Below are 19,001 nucleotides of genomic sequence, written 5' to 3' on the forward strand. Positions count from 1 at the left end.
ACGGAGGAGGTTAGAAGAAAGGTACAACAGTTTTTATACCCATCCAATAACCATGGTGTATGTCACAGTTTGTGGCTGGAACCTGGAGCCTGGAGAACTATTCCTAAAGACATTAAAGAAAAAATTACAAGCTTGTAAAACAGAGTTCAGGCTGTGCTGAAAAATAAAGATGGTCATACCAAATATTGACTTTGAAGCTCAATAGAATAGTTTTTGCCTTTTACTGTACATGTGTATTCCCACCTATGTTTGCGCATGTTTCAATAAATCACTGCACTTATTTTCCGTTTTACTGGCAAAATATAGAAAAAAGAAAGGAGGCTCAAGTCTTTTTCAGTGGATTGTGAACCACTAAAAAAAGTGAATGTGAACGTACGGAGAGAAAGCGAGAGGACCCTGGGTGAACGTGCCTGTGTGATTTTACTCCATATCCCGGCATCCACCGCGGCACCGCCCTGTTATCTCATTGACGGTCAGCGGGGAGGCCTTTCCACATCTAGCTACATTAAAAAAAACCCAACAACAACCCAAAAAACTTGAGCACTGTGTACATACCTGATGGTAAGTGGATATCTATGTCATGTTATTTCAACTCGCAAACAGTATATGTGTTGAGTAAAACCAACACAGTTTTGTTAGGGTTAGCGTATGTTAGTAGCAAGCTGCTCATCCTGGACTAGCTGTATCAAAGTGCTTTCCGGTGTCCCAGCCAGAGCTCAGATTGGGGAGTTGATAGTTTTGTGCTGACGGCTAACATTAATATCATTACTATGCAGCCAAGTCACGGCTGGGGAAACCGAGGAGACTTGGTCTGGCTATGAGTTGCTACATGATTGGTCATATTCCTAACTTTATTGTTAAATGATTAAAACCGCGTAACTTAATTCACCTTGCCCAGACCGCCCTCCTTTGCTAGCTTAACTAGTTAACTTAGCAAACGAATCTCTACCGGGAGTGTTAGCTAAGGCTGACTAGCTCATTCCGCAGCTAACTTAAAATGACGTGCAGGTAACTTCTCGTACCATCTCCTGTTAACAGACCAGCGTGTCTTCTCTGTCTTATGCGTATGATCGTCTTCTGTAATCGGCTTTAAGCTATTTCTGACAGCGCTCTGAGGCAATGAGTAAGTCATGTTTGCTTGCGAAGTTAACATTTTCATGCTTGCTGGCTGGCCTTGAACTCGAGAGGCTGTTGCAGGGACTCAAACATTTTAATGTGCATTTTAACAACGTAGCTGGATAATATATGTTCAAAGTAAGGTGTGCTAAGCGCCACCTTAGCAAACGCTGGGTGGTTTATTAACACTTGCGTAATCCTGTCAAATCCGAACCATGGTTTGATTAACACTGGGGACGCTTTACGTCCCATTAGTGTTGGTAGTTAGCTTTTATTTCATTTCCACTATACTATAAGATAAAATACCACAATCAAATTACAGTGCCATTTCATTATAAAGTTTACAATTGCTTCATTTTACTACAATCTGTTTCAGGACACCTCAAGTGTTTCAATGGAGCTATCAGGAAGTACCACTAGCAACCATACCCTGAACTCAACAGGTGGTGGTTCATGGGAGATCAGTGACAAGGCCAAGCTTTGTCGCTTCCTCTGCTATGGCTCAGAGGGAGCCTTGTACAGTACCAGAGAGAATGGTCACATCAGCGTGGAGAAGACTGGAGCCCTGCAGTCCATGCTGCAGGAGAAACAAGGCGCTGAGGTGTTGGAGGAAATAAAAAGGTTCGCTCAGGATGGGCAAGCTGTCAGACTAGAGCCCTCCATTTTTGCCTTGGCTTTGTGCTCCCAAAACCCAGATGTGAACACCAAACAGGCAGCGTTCAAAGCCCTGAAGGATGTTTGTCGTGAGCCTGCCCATCTGTTTTCTTTCATCAAGTACAAGAAGGAATTAAAAGAGCACATGAAATGTGGGATATGGGGGCGTGCCCTGAGGAGAGCACTGTCTGACTGGTACAATGAGCAAGATGCCATGAGTCTAGCTGCTGCAGTGACCAAATGTAAGCAGAGAGAGGGCTGGTCACACCAGGATCTGCTCAGACTCTCCCACACTAAACCAGCTAGAGATGGTAAGTATAGAGACCCACGTCATTTAGCCTGCAAAATGTTATTAGTAATCAGTTGAATAAACGTCTGCAGTTATCCAACTTTCTTCTTTGGGGTTTTATTGGATGTTCTCTTTTCTGAGCATATATGTGCATATTTATAAACTCCCCATGCTGAATTTTAATCAGTACAGTGTAAGTTTTTATTTTGTTTCACTTTAGTCAGTGCTAACATGCAACGCCCATCTCTTTGTGTTTTCAGCTATTGCCTTGATCAGCAAATATGTAACAAAGGGGTGGAAAGAGGTCCAGGTTGCTCATGAAAACAAAGAGAACGCCGAAGAGGTTATCAGGGTGCTTTCATATCTTGAAGTGGTGGAAAAGGTAAAGCACAGTCGGGATGAAACTGAGGTCGTCACTTTAATAGAGGAACACAAGCTTGAGAGGGAACAGCTGCTGACCGAGCATCTGAAGTTTAAACAGGCGAGTCTGTTAAATCATTTTAACCTGGTTGCTGTTTATAACATAGACCGTAGTGATAATTGATGAGATGAATCAGTTTTTACACTTGGGATCTTATTAAGATTAGAAATGCACACGAAATAAGAAGATTTTCAGTGTTCTCAGCCCAAACTGGTGACTGACTCGGCTGAGAACACGTAAAGCAGCGCACACTCATAACCACAGTTTGACAAGTGGGGAAACTGCTCACACTGAGTGACTAGACCAGTGTCCAACGCAGAAAACCACGGGGAGATGACCACAAAAATGTTTAACAACAAATCTAATCACTTAAATCACTTTCACCCAGCTGAACATACGAAGCTAGAAAAGGCAAAGTGGCTAAAGGAATACAGAACTCAGAGAAGGTACAAGCTAGCAGCGTCTGTATGAGCAATCAAAGCTTAAAAATGATTATGAGGAAAATTATGAAGGCAAGTGAAAAACAGATAGGGCTTGTGAAGTTCAAAACAAACTGGGTAGTAATGAAAGCAACTCGTATAGTTTTGTTAAATAAATATATTGTACCTGCTGTTGTTTGGTAAAGTAAAATATGCCATGTAAAGGGGGGTGTACAGCAATTTATTTTCAGTTTAGTTTTTAATCTGTACCTCCTTCCAGTGGTGGCTGTAGAGCAGGTCACTGATCAGAAGGTTGGTGGTTCGATTCCTGGCTTCCCCTAGTCTATATGCCAAATATCCTTGGGCAAGATACTAACCCAAAATTGCTCTCCGATGCATCCATCAGAGTATGAATGTGTGTGAATGTTAGCTATAAAACACTTAGAAAGATGTGCTTGTGCGAATGTGTGTGAATGGGTGAATGCACAAGTTGTGTAAAGCGCTTTGAGTGCTCAGATGAGTAGAAAAGCGCTATATAAGAACCAGTCCAGTAGCAGCACAAATGATAGAAAAGTTTATTTTTTCAGTTCTCAGAAGCTTGTAATCAGCAAAAATCTCCCTCAGCAGTTCACACTAAAAAAAATAAGAAAATTGCATCTTTAATTCAAACAGAGCATTTAGAACAGGGGTGTCAAACATGAGGCTCGAGACCCTGGAAGAGCCTGGCAAAAAGTCCAATCCGGCCCACTGGATGTCTTTGACCCACTGGACTTCCACCTGTATTTTCATAAATTTTACAGCTTGTCCTGCTGATGAAGCCCTCCTACTCACAGTCTTACACACTACATCAGATTATTAAATGAACAGAAAAGTTCCTTTTTTCTTTTTGGGTTTTCAGTACTGATAAAAGAATTCCTGTTTTTTACAGTGTGTCCACAGTAAAATAAATAAAACAACAAAACTTTCTGCTTTATAATTACAGGACAGTCTGGTAAATGAGCTACCAGAATTTCTTTATCATGTAGTAAAACTGAGATGCCCTGTTGAAATTGCACCTCTTTATTTATATTGAAATATTGGAGGGATTAAATGTGCAGCTACACGTAGTTACACTGACAGAAAGGGGACTTTCCTAGGTCTGGCCCACTTAGGATTAAAGTTCTGTTTATCTGGCCCCTGATATAAAATAAGTTAAACATCCCTGGTTTAAAAAGTAACTGCTTTCTTGTTTACTACCTAAACACCAAATATCATAAATGATCTTTACTATCTCACGTCCTGAACTGCTAGGACTTTTTTTTTTTTTTTTTTTTTCCCAGTTTTTGGCGGTTGGGGTGAGCCCCTTGTAAGTTCCTGCTCACTGCGGAAAAGTGTTCCCTGGAGGGGGAAAAAATCAAAACATTTCTTATCTGTAAAACTGCAATGTTCAGGTAGACTGAAGCCTAATGTAAAGAATGTGGGAATGTATTTTTCTACATCTAACAGGATGTGTGGTGGTTGTTTTCTGCAGGTATGGAGCGCTTTGTTGAAGGAAATGCCTCTCCATTCGGTGGTAAAGATGTTAGGTAGGCTGACATCTGGCAAAGTTCTTGAACCGGGAAGCCCAGAAACACAGTTTTTATGTGACAGAATTCAAAGTGAGACGGCACTAAAACAGGTAAGGCTCACAACTTCTACCAGAAATGTTATTTTGTTTTTAATTATGCAGAGTTCAATATTTAGGAATTAAATGTCTCCTAAAATCACCAGGCAAAGATCCACCCTTTCAGTATACTTTTGGCTACAGAAAACTACAAAAAAGGCCATGGCTATCAGGGTAAACCGAAATGGGAAGCAGACCGCAACATCCTTAAAGCTATGGACTCTGCCTTTTACAAGAGCTTTATGGTATGTTGTTGTAATTTTCAAAACTTTCTCCAGTTGTTGCAGAAGATGTCAGCAGCAGTTCTTTAACGTGAATGTCCTGTTCTGCTGTAACTCTGTCCTCAGAATGTGGAGCCTGTGGGTAAATGCTTTGTTGTGGCAGTAGATATGAGCGGGTCACCGAGCAGCATTGTCCCAGGAACGTCGATCAGCACTGCTGCTGCTGCAGCCGCTATTGCCATGGTAAGACTGTACTACAGCCAGATGATGCTATCTGGTTAGTTGGAACAGCTGCATCTTCAAACAGGGCTCAGGCTGCCCCATCTTTAGAGAGATCCTGGGTGATGGCATGGGACTGTTGACGCATACTGTGAATTCCCTGAAAATTCCTTTCTCAGTATGTTAGCGCATAGGCCCTAACAGTGGTGTACTGTGTGTGAATGTGCATGCAGGATAAAGGCATTTTAGTCAGGGTAACTAAATGGCTTTCTTTTGACCTTGGCTTTGACACAGATTTTTGCAAGGACGGAGGCTGACACACATGTGCTTGTCTACTCTGAAGAGGCTATGGTACCATTCTCTATTTCTGCTGATATGACTCTCAAAGAAGCAACCGATGAACTGGTTAAGGTAAGGCTTTACAGAACATTAAAGGTGACGAGATAATACGAGCGACTGAACAGTTCCTTTCAGGAATATACAATACAATATTTGTTGCAGACGAGCAATTAGAGGCATTTTTTTTCTTCTTCTTCTTCCACCTTCACATCAAAGTACTGCAAAGCAGTGCTGGTTAGCTCAACTACCACCTGTTTATTGTCCTCTCACATAGAGCACGAGAGAAAGGGGTGCACAGCCATCAGGTAGTGCCTTTATGTTGCAGTTCCAGAGTGAGAGCAGAGACTGCACCGTTCCCATTCAATGGGCCACGGAGAACAGGAAAGCTGTAGATGTGTTCGTCACTTTGAGCAACAACCCACTGTGGACGCTTACTGCCAGCCTGGTGGAGTCTCTGAAGAAGCACAGAGAAGTATGTTTGTTTTTTCACATCTGGGGTTGAATTAAATAATGGCCTTGTGTGGTAAAGATTGTTTTTGAACATATACAATACCAAGCAAAGATTAACGGGATGGGGTTGTTGTGCTATTTTTATTCACATTGTTCCATAGATGGCTGATAGGGCACAGTTAATTTTACAGCATTAAAAGTTCTCCTTTAAACTCCTTTATCTAAAAGGTTACTTAAAATATGTACTAAGTGACGATGACAAATGTAACATTTTTACAATAAACATGGTTTGTGTATATTCTCAACAGACATCAGGAGCTAATTCGAAGCTGGTGATGTGTATCCTGACTAACATTGGAATTGCCATCCCAGACACAGAAGACCGGGGTTTGCTGACCATCTCTGGCTTCGACCTTGGAGCTTTTAGTGTCATTCGTAATTTGGCCCAAGATCTGATCTGATAAGATTTCTGGGACTTTTCTTGAGAAATGTAATGAGTGTAGAATATGAAGGCAAAGAGTGGACCAATGAGGCTCATTTAGCATGTAGAGTGTCCCAAAACAGCACTAATCCAAAAGATGCTGACAATTTCAATTCCAGTTTTTCTTTGTTTTCTCTTGCTCACCATTCAGTCGACAAAGTGTCCAGCAGGCTGGACAACACTTTGGAAATGTAAAATGCATCTATATTTTGTGAAAATTGAATAGGAAGTGATTAAGACATGGTATGTGTTTGCATATCATGTTTTTAAGAGTCTCTATATGATCAGCTGTTCAGTACTTTGGTGGATTTTGATGGATCGTGATTTAAGTGGGGGAAAAATGAACCAATTCAACATTTGTAGCAAGAGGTTGGCAGGTTAAGGGGAACACTGCAAGAGTCAGTCATAGGGTGTTTGCAGATGTAGGTTTACTTCGGGGGGATTACCTGTAGTTTTCAACATGCATGCAGCAACATGCAGTTAGCAGGTTTGATGTAGAGATACTTAACATCAATGAAAGAGAAACCTGACACAAAGCACACAAAGTCAGTGGTAAAACTTGGAGTTGCTTTTTATTGTGTTAATTTCACAGATTTCTTAGATCAGAAAAGTGTTTTTCAAGTATTAACATCTTGGATTCCTTTTACACAGTCTTTGCTTTAGCTTAGCCACAAATTTTAGTTGTTCTAACATTTGTTTGACCCTAAGCCCAGTTTATTGTTTTAAAGCTGAGTTTTCAGTTTTCTTCTCGTGAGGTTATACTTTAAAAGAAATGTGGTGACACTTTTTAGAAAGTAAATTTGGATTCAGTTTTAACAACACACTAATGCCAATGTTTGGGGTTTTTTTTTTTTTTTGTTTTGTTTTTTTTGAAAAGTTTGTGTTTCAGTCTAAATTCTATGCATCAGAATTTACATTTTACTGTAATAAAGTATCTGGAAAGGACCAATCATAGCTCTCTGATACCCGTTACCTTATCTTTAATGTGACATTGTTCATTCTGAAAACTGCTACCTTTCCAGAAAACTTGATATGAATGAATTATTGTGAAAATTATTTGAATGTACTTTTATAAAACCTGTAATGGTCAATTTAAAAAACGTTTTATATTTCTCCAGACACAGAATAAACGTGCACAGCTTAGAGAGTTTTAGAGACAGGGCCTGTTAATTTTTGAGGAAATGTAAACAAATGATTACAGTGGTGCTTTTCGTTTTAGTCAACAGTAATAATTACTGAGAATATTCAGTAAGCTTTACTTATCACGGTGTCATTTAGTCTTCATAGAATTAAAAGAAAAATACACACTGACCATGTAACTGTGAAGGATGTTTGTCCCAACATGCTGATGTTTTCATTTTTAATTTTAAAGCAACATCCACAGTCTTTTTGGTCAACATATAAAATATTTATAACATGACTGTTGACACAGCGTTTTAGGAGATGGACATGAGATTTGGTCGTTCTCAAGTGTTTCACAACCATTCTGTTGTATCTGTCCTGCTTAACATGTACCTACTGTAGCGGCGATGTAAAGCCCTTCCTAATAAACAACTTGCTGCTCTGGAAATGCGCTTTCATTTTACCAATAACTGCCTGAGTTGTTGAACTGATACATGTGATCAAAGTAAAGTTTACAGTTTAACCTCCTAAGACCCCGAACTCTTCCACGGCATGCATCTTTCATATTTGGGCATATTGGGGCCCAATGAATGTAAAAACAAAGAATTACCAGATTTTTTGTTTTTTAACAAAAATAAGAGCCACATATGAGGATATTCATTAAAATTTCGATAGAACAGTAGCAGTATTATGTCCTTGTAAGTGGATATCAGGCCCTTGTAGAGCAAAATTGAATATTTTGGTCTAAATACCCCAAAATGTGCCGTCCACACATGTGGACGCCAGGTCCTAGGAGGTTAAAGCGGGTCAAGATCAGGCATCTAGAGAGGCCGCACGACGTTGATAACTAGGGGCCTCGCAAACACACTGCTCTACACACATACAACTGAAGATGGCGGATGTGTTGAGTGTTCTTCGTCAGTATAACATCCAGAAAAAGGAGATTGTTGCTAAAGGAGATGAAGTTATATTTGGGGAGTTCTCCTGGCCCAAGAATGTCAAGACCAACTACATAATCTCGGGGTATGTCATAAAACACAAAATCTTTAATTATTAGTGCAACAGGAAGGTCTTTCCCATAGACTATTTTACTAGCTTTCATGAAAGCTAATGTATGTCCTTTAAACTTAGCTCGAGAGAGGAAAAGCCAAACTTGTAGTGTTGTGTAATGCTAATTAATCATGGACGTAGCTCAGAGTTGTTTCACGGAGTCAGAAATCCAAAGAGTCGAGTTGAAACACCTGTGTGTTTGTTTGTTTTCTCTTTTAGTCCCTACAGTCATGACTATAAACGTCTTTCTTCACCGTGCAAAAACCAAACTTTGTGCATGTGACGCAGAAACTGAAGTTGCAAGGAGCAGTGCTTTAGCTAGCAGGAGAACCGTTGACAGTGGTTGATAAAGTGACTTTGGCTTTATATTCAAGCCTTAATGCGGTTCACATCAAACCACCTTAAGTGTGCTTCACGCAGTAATTCACTTAAAGTTTGTTAGTTGTAAAACTGGACGCCTGCATGCGTTTTAATGTATTTTGCTTCTTTTGATCTTTAGTACTGGTAAAGAGGGGCAGCCCAAAGAGTACTATACCTTGGACTCTATCTTGTTCTTTCTCAACAATGTGCACCTGCCGCATCCATCCTATGTGCAAAGAGCTGCAGTAAGTGCTCTGGAGTTCATGTGAAACAGCCCAGAATCTGTCAGTATCAATCCTTCATTGCTTACCAACGTGTTGTTTGAGGACAATCCTGATTCCAGCCCACATTTTGTCATACATGCAGCATCTTGTAAACTTTAAAGAGTGTTGACTTTTATGATTGTGTGTTGTTTATAGACAGAGAACATCCGTGCTGTCAGACGACCTGATCGAAAGGACTTGCGTACATATCTTAATGGCGAGAGCTGTAAGTAGCGCTTGGGCGCTGAGGAGGGGGCTTTCTGTGGCATCTAGTACAGGTGTTGTCATTCCAGGTTTTGGTTCGCTGAAAATTTGCTTCAAATGTTGTTTTTGTCCATTTGCAGCCACGTCAACGAGCATCGACAGAAGTGCGCCCATAGAAATAGGTCTGCAAAGCCGGACACAAGGTAAAGTTACAGCATTTTTACAACATGATGTGGAATTACTACCGTATTTTCACGACCATAAGGCGCACTGTGCTAAAAGGCGCAGTCTCAGTTATGTGTGCCCTTACTGTATTTAACACACACATAAGGCGCACTGGATTATAGGGCGCATACAAGTACCGTATGCGTATTTAAAAATAAAGCGGGAGCAAACCTGAATTCGGTACCTTACTCACATTTCTGTTGCCGGTAATCGTCACATCAACAACACACAAGCATACAAGTGTGCAGGGACGTTTTATTTAGCTGGATTTAAAAAAATATTACTCATGATATAACATTGTGCAGACATGGCTGGTAAGGACATGAGGAGGAGGAGGAAACAGTAGGAGCTGTATGAGGCTACTAAAGGCAGGGCTATAACATTTTGCTGTCATCATTTTATTATAGATTAAGTGCAAGAGTTGTTAGGTGTGGATAATTAGATTATAGTTTATTGCAATAGCAAGTTGTGCAATAGCAAGTTGTGCCTTGTTCTCAGATAGACAGCAAGTGGAGAGTGATATATGAAATGATGGGAAGGAAGGAAGAAGAGAAGCAAAGAGTGATTCACAGGCAGAGCCGAGTTTATGTCAGTTTTTCGTTGCCTTATGGTTCCAAGCGCTGTCACCAATCTTTGCATTTTGTTATTATCTCATGAAACTTGTTTAATCAGCTACCATCTCTCCTGTGGACTTTTTAATGTCTACAGTCTCAGATCAACACAGCCCTGCCCTTCCCATATTAGATTCTTGATGAATGTGTGTTGTTGTTATTCAGCATGGTTCAATGTGCCCCTTTTTAACTTTGAGCACCCGCCCCTTTAAACCTCTCTGCACGTCCCTGATAGAGACAGGTTTTAAAGACTAGAAATGAAAACATGTGAGTCCTGTCTTTAAATAAAAATATATAATTCCCTATATTCCTATCTATTCTTGACATTGAAGCTTTACTCTTCTTGATATTGTGACAAAATACTCTTGGGTTAACCACGAGCTTTCTAAAAACTTGCATATAACAATTGTGCACCATTCATTCCTCATCTTTGCTGCCCATCATTACAACTTTGCTAATGATGGGCAGCAGGTTAGTGTCATGATGTCACCTCAGACATAGTTAAAAGCCCTGTTAACGTAGCTGCTTCTCGCCGGGTGCGGTGGCGCGTGCCTGTAATCCAAGCTACCGGGAGGCTGAGGTTGGAGGATCGTTTGAGCTCACGAGCTCTGAGCTGCAGCAGGCTATGTCGATTAACACAAAATAATTATCCTCATTCAAAAGTCATGTAAGAACCTCATTGGCTTACGGAATGTTGATGTTATTTAAAAAATTCATACAAAAACATGACCTCATTCTAGAATGTCATGTGACAACCTCATTGGCTTATGGAATTGTGATGTCACAGGCTTCTGAATCCATAAATAGGGGTGAGGAGGTACAACTTTCAGTCCGTTATTTGCAGCACTTATGTTAGCAGCATTCAAACGTTCACCAGTAAAGCATTTTCAAACATCTGGATACTTTTCGTACTCACGGTATACAGACTCCAACATGTCTCAGAAAGAGCAAGAAAGACAAGAAGCTGACCCCAGCTCTATTCCATGGTATGAGTCCCTAGACCCTTACATCAGCTCTCTTCCTTGGGATGAACAGGTGGAATTAGAGGAAAAGCGATTGGAAGAAATGGAGAAGGAAAATCTCATGAACAGAGAAAAGATTAAGATCCTGACAGAAGAAAATGAGAGAAAGAGCGCTGAATTAGAAAAATTATCCTACCAGCTTCAGGAAAGGGAAGGTATTATTGAGGAGAAACAATGGGCTCTCCAAGATAAGAAGAATCACGAGCTCCAAGAAAAGCTTGATGAAGCTCTAGAAAAAATTAAAGATCTGCTCCAAAATGAGAAAAAAGAGAGCATTAAAGGGGATAAAATGCTCAAGAAGAATCAGGAGCTCCAAGAAAAGCTTGATGGAGCTCTGGAAAAAAATAAAGATCTGCTCCAAAAGGAGAAAAAAGAGAGCATAAAACAGGAAAACATGGTCAAGAAGAATCAGGAGCTCCAAGAGAAGCTTGACGAAGCTCTGGAAAAACTGAAGGAAATCCACCAAGAAGAGAAGCAACAGTCCACACAGCAGAGAGACATGCAGAGCAAACTCCAAGCCATGGAGGAAAAATACAAAGCTCTGCATGTGAAACATGACAAAACTCTGCACAAAAGTCAACAGTTGCTTCAAGACAAGAAGCAAATGGAAATGAAACAGAAGGAAATTGACTCCAAGCTTGACGAGATGGAGGAAAAACACAGATCGCTCCAAATCAAGCTTGAGAAAACAGTGCACAGAAATAAAGAGTTCATTCAAGAGAGAGAGCAACAAGAAATGCTGGAGAAAGAAACAGACTCCCAGCTTGAAGTCTTGGAGGAAAAACTGAAAATGCTGCAACTAACTCTTGAGGAAACACTGCTCAAAAATAAAGAGCTGCTTCAAGAAAAAGACCAACAGAAAATACATCAGGAAGAAATGGATTGCAAGCTGAGGAACATCGAGAAACAAAATGAAGGCTTGCAAGTGATGCTTGATGAAGCTCTGGAGAGAAATAAAGAGTTTCTGCACGAGAAAGACCAACAGAAAATAAAAAAGGAAGAAATGGATTGCAAGCTGAGGCACATCAAGAAACAGAATGAAGGCTTGCAAGTGATGCTTGATGAAGCTCTGGAGAGAAATAAAGAGTTTCTTCACAAGATAGACCAACAGAAAATAAAAAAGGAAGAAATGGATTGCAAGCTGAGGAACATTGAGAAACAAAATGAAGGCTTGCGAGTAATGCTTGATGAAGCTCTGGAGAGAAATAAGGAGAACCTCCAAGAAAAGAAACAAGAGCCCGTAGAGCAGAGAGACCTGCAGAGCAAACTCCAAGCCATGGAGGAAAAATACAAAGCGCTGCAGGTGAAACATGACAAAACTCTGCACAAAAGTCAACAGTTGCTTCAAGACAAGAAGCAAATGGAAATGAAACAGAAGGAAATGGACTCCAAGCTTGACGAGATGGAGGAAAAACACAGATCGCTCCAAATCAGGCTTGATAAAAAAGTGCACGGAAATAAAGAGCTTCTTCAAGAAAAAGACCAACAGAAAATACAACAGGAAGAAGAAAAACTTCATCTCCAGAGGAAAAATCAAGCACTCCAAGAATTGTATAACGAAACAAAGTACAAATCAACTGTACTGGAAGAAGAAAAGAAAAAGCTGGAAAAACAATGCTCAGCGATGCAGAGTAGCATCAATGAGATGCTGAGAAAAAATACCGAACTTGAGGAACTTTCTAAGACCTTGAAGTACAAAAACACTGAAATCCAGGCGCAAAAGCAAGAACAACAGAAAACACATAAAGACCTGCAGTGTAGACTTCAAGAAATCCAGAAGAGAAACCAGCAGCTGGAAGACATGCACACAGATGTGCACAAGGCAAAGCGAATAGAGGAGGCAACAGTTAAAGAACTGAAAGACAAGCTTAAAGAAAAACAAGAACAAATAGAAGACATGGTGAAAAGATGCAACAAACTTGAGAAAGAAAACGCAGAAACAATCGATGAGCTGAAAACCCTCATCATTGAGAAAAAAGTGCTGGTGGAAGAGTATCTGAAAAAGAAGAAAAAACGCTTCCACTGGTTCTGGAGGAGGGGCACTGCAGCTTCTCACCTGATGTAACCTCGTCTTCCTCCACCTCTATTCCATCTTCATTTCCCCCCTTCCCCTCCCTCCTTTTTCTTTTTTCACCCTCACCCCCCGACCAGTCCCGGCAGTTGACTGCCCCCTCCTGAGCCTGGTTCTGCCATAGGTTTCTCCTTTAGGTGTCTTTCACTTTAAAAGGAGTTTTTCCTATCCACTGTCGCCTGCTGCTTGCTCAGAGGGGATTGTTGGGGTTTTCTCTCATCTCTCTCTTTCATTCTTTCTATCCTTTCCCCCCCTTCTGCCTTTTCCTTTACCCAATAAACACAATTGCCCACATTTTACATTTGTTTGAAAAATGTCTTCATTCAACAATAATTCATCTTAGGTATAAAAACAAGAAATAGGTAATAGCTGCATGTGTGTTTGTGTGTGTGCATAATATACATACTTGTTTCCCAGAAAGATTTAATACTAGATGGATAGAGACCAGGGACGTGCAGAGGGGGGGGCTAGAGGGGCTTGAGCACCCGCCCCTTTCCTGATGAGTGCCCAAAGTGCCCTTTTGTTGAGGCAACTTTTAAATTTTTTTTATTTATTTATTTATTTATTTTATGTGTGTGTGCGTGCGGAGTCCTGTCTGTGCCCCTCAACAATAATATTTAACTATTAATCATAGTTTTGCTAAATAAAAGGATCTGGCTTGCATCAGTCACATGATCACATTTAACCAATGATCGCCCTCGACGGCAGAACGCGCTGGTTACGAGCCGGGAACGAGCTCACAAAGAGCACGCGCATTTTTAGCGGTCCGGAGCTGTAGGAGAAACACAAGTTAACTCAGAGACACAGACTGATGCGACAAACCCAGTAAGTAGGTGTACAGCGCACACTGTAGTGTATAGCACCCAGGAGTATTAGCTTATTACGTACACGTTGGTAAGCTGTCTTGTTGCAACTGACGAACTGAAACAAACGAGCGTGCTGTGTGTGCAACAGCGTGACAAACATTACCTGTCCTTTTATTAACTGCACAAGTAGTGCTGGTCATAGCTGCTGGCTACCTGGCTGTCATGGGTCTGTAGCTCTGTCACCGTTTTAGGGAACATATTTAGTTTTAAAGTAAGTTTCTGGGCATTTCCTGCCTTTCTGGAGGGATTATATTTCACTAAAAAACGATCTAATATGCATGTCCACATAATAATTATTATAATTATAATATATTAAAAAACACATGCTGTATTTTAAAGAACATACATTAAGAAGCAGATTATATTAGATTTATATTTTAAATAAGACAAAAGTTGGATTTTACAGCAGTAAAATGATTGTATCTCTACAGTTTAAAAATGTAATAAGCTTTGCCCTGCACAGAGTGGATAGTGAAACAAATGGAATCATCATAAATACATTATTTCATATTTATTACTTCCCCCTCCTCATTGCTTTATTATTGTAGCTCTAGTAATAAATAATAATGTAAGGATGCCCATAGTATATACAGTATTCTGAAGAAGGTCTAAAATGTCACTGTGTGTGCATGTGTGTGTTTTATTTAGCTGGATTTAAAAAAATATTACTCATGATATAACATTGTGCAGACATGGCTGGTAAGGACATGAGGAGGAAACAGTAGGAGCTGTATGAGGCTACTAAAGGCAGGGCTATAACATTTTGCTGTCATCATTTTATTATAGATTAAGTGCAAGAGTTGTTAGGTGTGGATAATTAGATTATAGTTTATTGCAATAGCAAGTTGTGCCTTGTTCTCAGACAGCAAGTGGAGAGTGATATATGAAATGATGGGAAGGAAGGAAGAAGAGAAGCAAAGAGTGATTCACAGGCAGAGCCGAGTTTATGTCACAGTTTTTCGTTGCCTTATGGTTCCAAGCGCTGTCACCAATCTTTGCATTTTGTTATTATCTCATGACACTTGTTTAATCTGCTACCATCTCTCCTGTGGACTTTTTAATGTCTACAGTCTCAGATCAACACAGCCCTGCCCTTCCCATATTAGATTCTTGATGAATGTGTGTTGTTGTTATTCAGCATGGTTCAATGTGCCCCTTTTTAACTTTGAGCACCCGCCCCTTTAAACCTCTCTGCACGTCCCTGCAAGTGTGCATATTTAAAAATAAAGCAGGAGCAAGACTGAGTTTGGTACTCACATTTTTATCATCAATAATCGTCATCATCAACAACACACAAGCATACAAGTGTGCGTATTTAAAAATAAAGCAGGAGCAAAACAAAGTTTGGTACTCACATTTTTATCATCAATCAAACCCATCGAAGTCCTCATCCTCTGTGTCTGAATTGAACAGCTGCGCTAAATCTCCATCAAACATGCCAGGTTCACTGTCTTCACCGTCAGAGTCACTTTCCGTGCCGTGCGGCTCCTCGGAAACGATGCCGGCTTTTGCGAAAGCTCGAACAACAGTGCCAGCAGACATGTTAGCCCAAGCATCTACAATCCATTGGCAAATTGTGGCGTAACTCGCCCGGCGCTGCCTTCCACTCTTAGTGAAACTGTGGTCTCCACCGGTCATCCATCGCTCCCAGGCCGCTCGCAGCCTTACTTTGAACGGGCGGTTCACACCGATGTCCAGCGGTTGGAGTTCCTTTGTCAGGCCTCCCGGAATGACAGCAAGCTCACAGTTCATTTGTTTCACTAGTTTTTTCACATTGGCTGTGAGATGGGCACGCATAGAGTCACAGATCAACAGCGATGGTGATGCGTGGAAAAAACCACCTGGTCTCCTTACATACTCCTCCCTCAGCCACTCTTTCATCATTTCCTCATCCATCCAGCCCTTTTCATTTGCCTTAATGATGATTCCTGCTGGAAACTTCTCTTTAGGCAAAGTCTTTCGCTTTAAAATCACCATAGGCGGCAGTTTCTGTCCATTAGCATGGCAGCCAAGCACAACAGTAAAAGAAGACTTTTCATACCCCGTTGTGCGTATCGCTACCGTGCTGGTCCCCTTCTTCTCCACAGTGTGACTCACCGGGATGTCAAAAGTGAGCGGGACCTCGTCCATGTTCGTGATGTGGCTGGGCTGGATGTTTTTGTCGCCGATGTGTTTGCTGCAGTAGGAGCGGAAGATGGCCAGCTTTTCCTTATACCGTAATCCGCTGGAAGTTGCTGCGCTACCGTAGTCCTGGTCCGGATGGAAAAATGGCACCGTTTCATAAAACGAAAGCACCAAGACGGACCTCCTTGGAAATGTTCAATGTTCATCTCTTCAGCTAGTGAAACTGCTTTTAGCCGAATGGTGACCGTCGAAACGCTTCTCCCGCTCGCTCTTTGCTCGATGATCCACCGCTCGAGTCTTTCCTCCAACTCGGGCCACCTCGCCTTATGTCCGCGGAAACTCAGCTGCGTTTTCTTGACCTGCCGGAGCTTGTTTTCCAGCTTCCTCCATTTGCGAACCATCGATTCGTTAATCTTAAATTCTCTCGCCGCTGCTCGATTTCCATGTTCCTCCGCGTAGCTGATGGCCTTCAGTTTAAACTGTGCTTCGTAAGCGTGTCTCTTTGCCATTTTCAGGGTTGTTAAAACAACGATGTCCTGCATAATGCACATACCTGTTCTTTTATACAGGTATGTGCGATTGTCCCGGTATATACGATCAACGCCCACACTTCACCCTTTAACGTTCTCATGGTGTTCTCTACTACGTCCTCCTTACAACACATAGGGCGCACCGCGCTATAGGGCGCGCCGCACTTTTTGAAGAAAATCTAAGACTTTTAAGTGCGCCTTATGGTCGTGAAAATACGGTACTTATAAATGCTAGTGCTGATATTAATAATGGCACTGTCCTGTCGCTAATAGTCATATTTTTGCAAATATTTTCTATTGAATAAGTGAAGGAATTTATGTTTCGCACAGTGAAATAATGTTTTTTTTTGTTTCCTTTCTCTTTGTTATTGTTGTTTGTTTTGTTTTTTTTAGTCAGAAGAGAAGCTGATGAGGCATTTTCTGAAGCCAAAAAACCAAGAGTTGAGGTAAATTATGTTACTTCAGATGGCTTATGTGGTTTTTCTGTGTGGTATCATTAGAAATGTGATGCTTCAACCCTCCTTTGATGGCTGTGTTTACCTTGTAAACCTTGCATACATACAACTGAAGATGGCGGATGTGTTGAGTGTTCTTCGTCAGTATAACATCCAGAAAAAGGAGATTGTTGCTAAAGGAGATGAAGTTATATTTGGGGAGTTCTCCTGGCCGAAGAATGTCAAGACCAACTACATAATCTCGGGGTATGTCACGAAGCACCTTATTAATTATTATTAGTGCAACAGGGAGGTCTCTTCCATAGACTATAGAGCCAATTTTACTAGCTTTCATGAAAGTTAATGTATGTCCTTTAAACTTAGCTCGAGAGAGGAAAAGCCAAACTTGTAGTGTTGTGTAATGCTAATTAATCATGGACGTAGCTCAGAGTTGTTTCACGGAGTCAGAAATCCAAAGAGTCGAGTTGAAACACCTGTGTGTTTGTTTGTTTTCTCTTTTAGTCCCTACAGTCATAACTATAAACGTCTTTCTTCACCGTGCAAAAACCAAACTTTGTGCATGTGACGCAGAAACTGAAGTTGCAAGGAGCAGTGCTTTAGCTAGCAGGAGAACCGTTGACAGTGGTTGATAAAGTGACTTTGGCTTTATATTCAAGCCTTAATGCGGTTCACATCAAACCACCTTAAGTGTGCTTCACGCAGTAATTCACTTAAAGTTTGTTAGTTGTAAAACTGGACGCCTGCATGCGTTTTAATGTATTTTGCTTCTTTTGATCTTTAGTACTGGTAAAGAGGGGCAGCCCAAAGAGTACTATACCTTGGACTCTATCTTGTTCTTTCTCAACAATGTGCACCTGCCGCATCCATCCTATGTGCGAAGAGCTGCAGTAAGTGCTCTGGAGTTCATATGAAACAGCCCAGAATCTGTCAGTATCAATCCTTCATTGCTTACCAACGTGTTGTTTGAGGACAATCCTGATTCCAGCCCACATTTTGTCATACATGCAGCATCTTGTAAACTTTAAAGAGTGTTGACTTTTATGATTGTGTGTTGTTTATAGACAGAGAACATCCGTGCTGTCAGACGACCTGATCGAAAGGACTTGCGTACATATCTTAATGGCGAGAGCTGTAAGTAGCGCTTGGGCGCTGAGGAGGGGGCTTTCTGTGGCATCTAGTACAGGTGTTGTCATTCCAGGTTTTGGTTCGCTGAAAATTTGCTTCAAATGTTGTTTTTGTCCATTTGCAGCCACGTCAACGAGCATCGACAGAAGTGCACCCATGGAAATAGGTCTGCAAAGCCGGACACAAGGTAAAGTTACAGCATTTTTACAACATGATGTGGAGTTTAATATTGAATAAGTGAAGTAAAGGAAGGTGGTATGAAGGCATTTGTTTTGTGCTGTGAAATTGTTTGTTTTTGTTTCTTTTTTGTTTGTTATTGTTTTTTTTTAGTCAGAAGAGAAGCTGATGAGGCATCTTCTGAAGCCAAAAAAAACAAGAGTTGAGGTAAATTATGTTACTTCAGATGTCACATGTGGCTGATATTGTTCTCTGTGTGGTATCATTAGAAATGTGATGCTTCAAACATCCCCCACCCCCCAGTCAGGACACTGAAATTGACAAAGTCTGAATATCATAACTTTTAGAATTTTCTGCAGTTTGGGCAGTTAAAGATGTTTGATATTATATCACATTTTATCCTGTAATTTGCTAATAATGTGAAAACTGCTTTCACCCCAAGGATGAGGAATGTGTGTGTCTGGCTGCCCGTCTAGAGGACCATAAAGAAGGCAGTGTGCAAAGCTGGTGATGTGTGGCCTGACTTACATTGGAATTGCCATCTC

At 40.9% G+C, this 19,001-nt stretch overlaps 2 protein-coding genes and 1 pseudogene across 6 annotated transcripts; all 3 read left to right on the top strand.

Annotated features, from left to right (window-relative positions):
• The first annotated feature begins 438 nt into the window (after positions 1-438).
• Positions 439-6,838, top strand: ro60 (Ro60, Y RNA binding protein). 4 transcript variants are annotated; one of them, XM_080907509.1, is made up of 9 exons: positions 439-561; positions 1,493-2,081; positions 2,320-2,540; positions 4,410-4,556; positions 4,649-4,786; positions 4,889-5,005; positions 5,276-5,392; positions 5,595-5,792; positions 6,079-6,838. In XM_080907509.1, the coding sequence occupies exons 1-9, from the start codon at positions 559-561 to the stop codon at positions 6,229-6,231; spliced, it is 1,683 nt and encodes a 560-aa protein (XP_080763635.1). In that variant the 5' UTR covers positions 439-558; the 3' UTR covers positions 6,232-6,838. The 4 variants fall into 4 exon arrangements, with proteins under 4 accessions (XP_080763635.1, XP_080763638.1, XP_080763636.1 ...); XM_080907512.1 differs by having other exon boundaries at positions 5,646-5,792; XM_080907510.1 differs by lacking the exon at positions 439-561 and adding an exon at positions 713-1,123.
• A 139-nt stretch (positions 6,839-6,977) lies between these two features.
• Positions 6,978-18,041, top strand: LOC308412870 (parafibromin-like). Its single transcript, XM_080907517.1, has 6 exons — positions 6,978-8,396; positions 8,923-9,028; positions 9,203-9,272; positions 9,391-9,453; positions 17,093-17,400; positions 17,936-18,041. The coding sequence occupies exons 1-5, from the start codon at positions 8,266-8,268 to the stop codon at positions 17,197-17,199; spliced, it is 477 nt and encodes a 158-aa protein (XP_080763643.1). The 5' UTR covers positions 6,978-8,265; the 3' UTR covers positions 17,200-17,400; positions 17,936-18,041.
• On the top strand, positions 11,398-13,168 carry LOC308413010 (annotated as a pseudogene). The gene has a single exon. The product of its transcript is annotated as an uncharacterized misc_RNA (transcript).
• Positions 18,042-19,001: the final 960 nt, after the last annotated feature.

Source organism: Rhamphochromis sp. 'chilingali' (genome assembly GCF_963969265.1).
Source record: "Rhamphochromis sp. 'chilingali' genome assembly, chromosome: 16".
NCBI lineage: Eukaryota > Metazoa > Chordata > Actinopteri > Cichliformes > Cichlidae > Rhamphochromis > Rhamphochromis sp. 'chilingali'.

Excerpts from the sequence above, each read along its gene's own strand:
- ro60 (XM_080907509.1), top strand. Across the intron at positions 4,787-4,888 it reads CCTTTTACAAGAGCTTTATG|AATGTGGAGCCTGTGGGTAA; the intron begins GTATGTTGTTGT and ends CTCTGTCCTCAG. Across the intron at positions 5,393-5,594 it reads CAACCGATGAACTGGTTAAG|AGCACGAGAGAAAGGGGTGC; the intron begins GTAAGGCTTTAC and ends CCTCTCACATAG.
- LOC308412870 (XM_080907517.1), top strand. The coding sequence starts at position 8,266 with ATGGCGGATGTGTTGAGTGTTCTTCGTCAGTATAACATCCAGAAAAAG. Across the intron at positions 8,397-8,922 it reads ACCAACTACATAATCTCGGG|TACTGGTAAAGAGGGGCAGC; the intron begins GTATGTCATAAA and ends TTTGATCTTTAG. Across the intron at positions 9,273-9,390 it reads ATATCTTAATGGCGAGAGCT|CCACGTCAACGAGCATCGAC; the intron begins GTAAGTAGCGCT and ends GTCCATTTGCAG.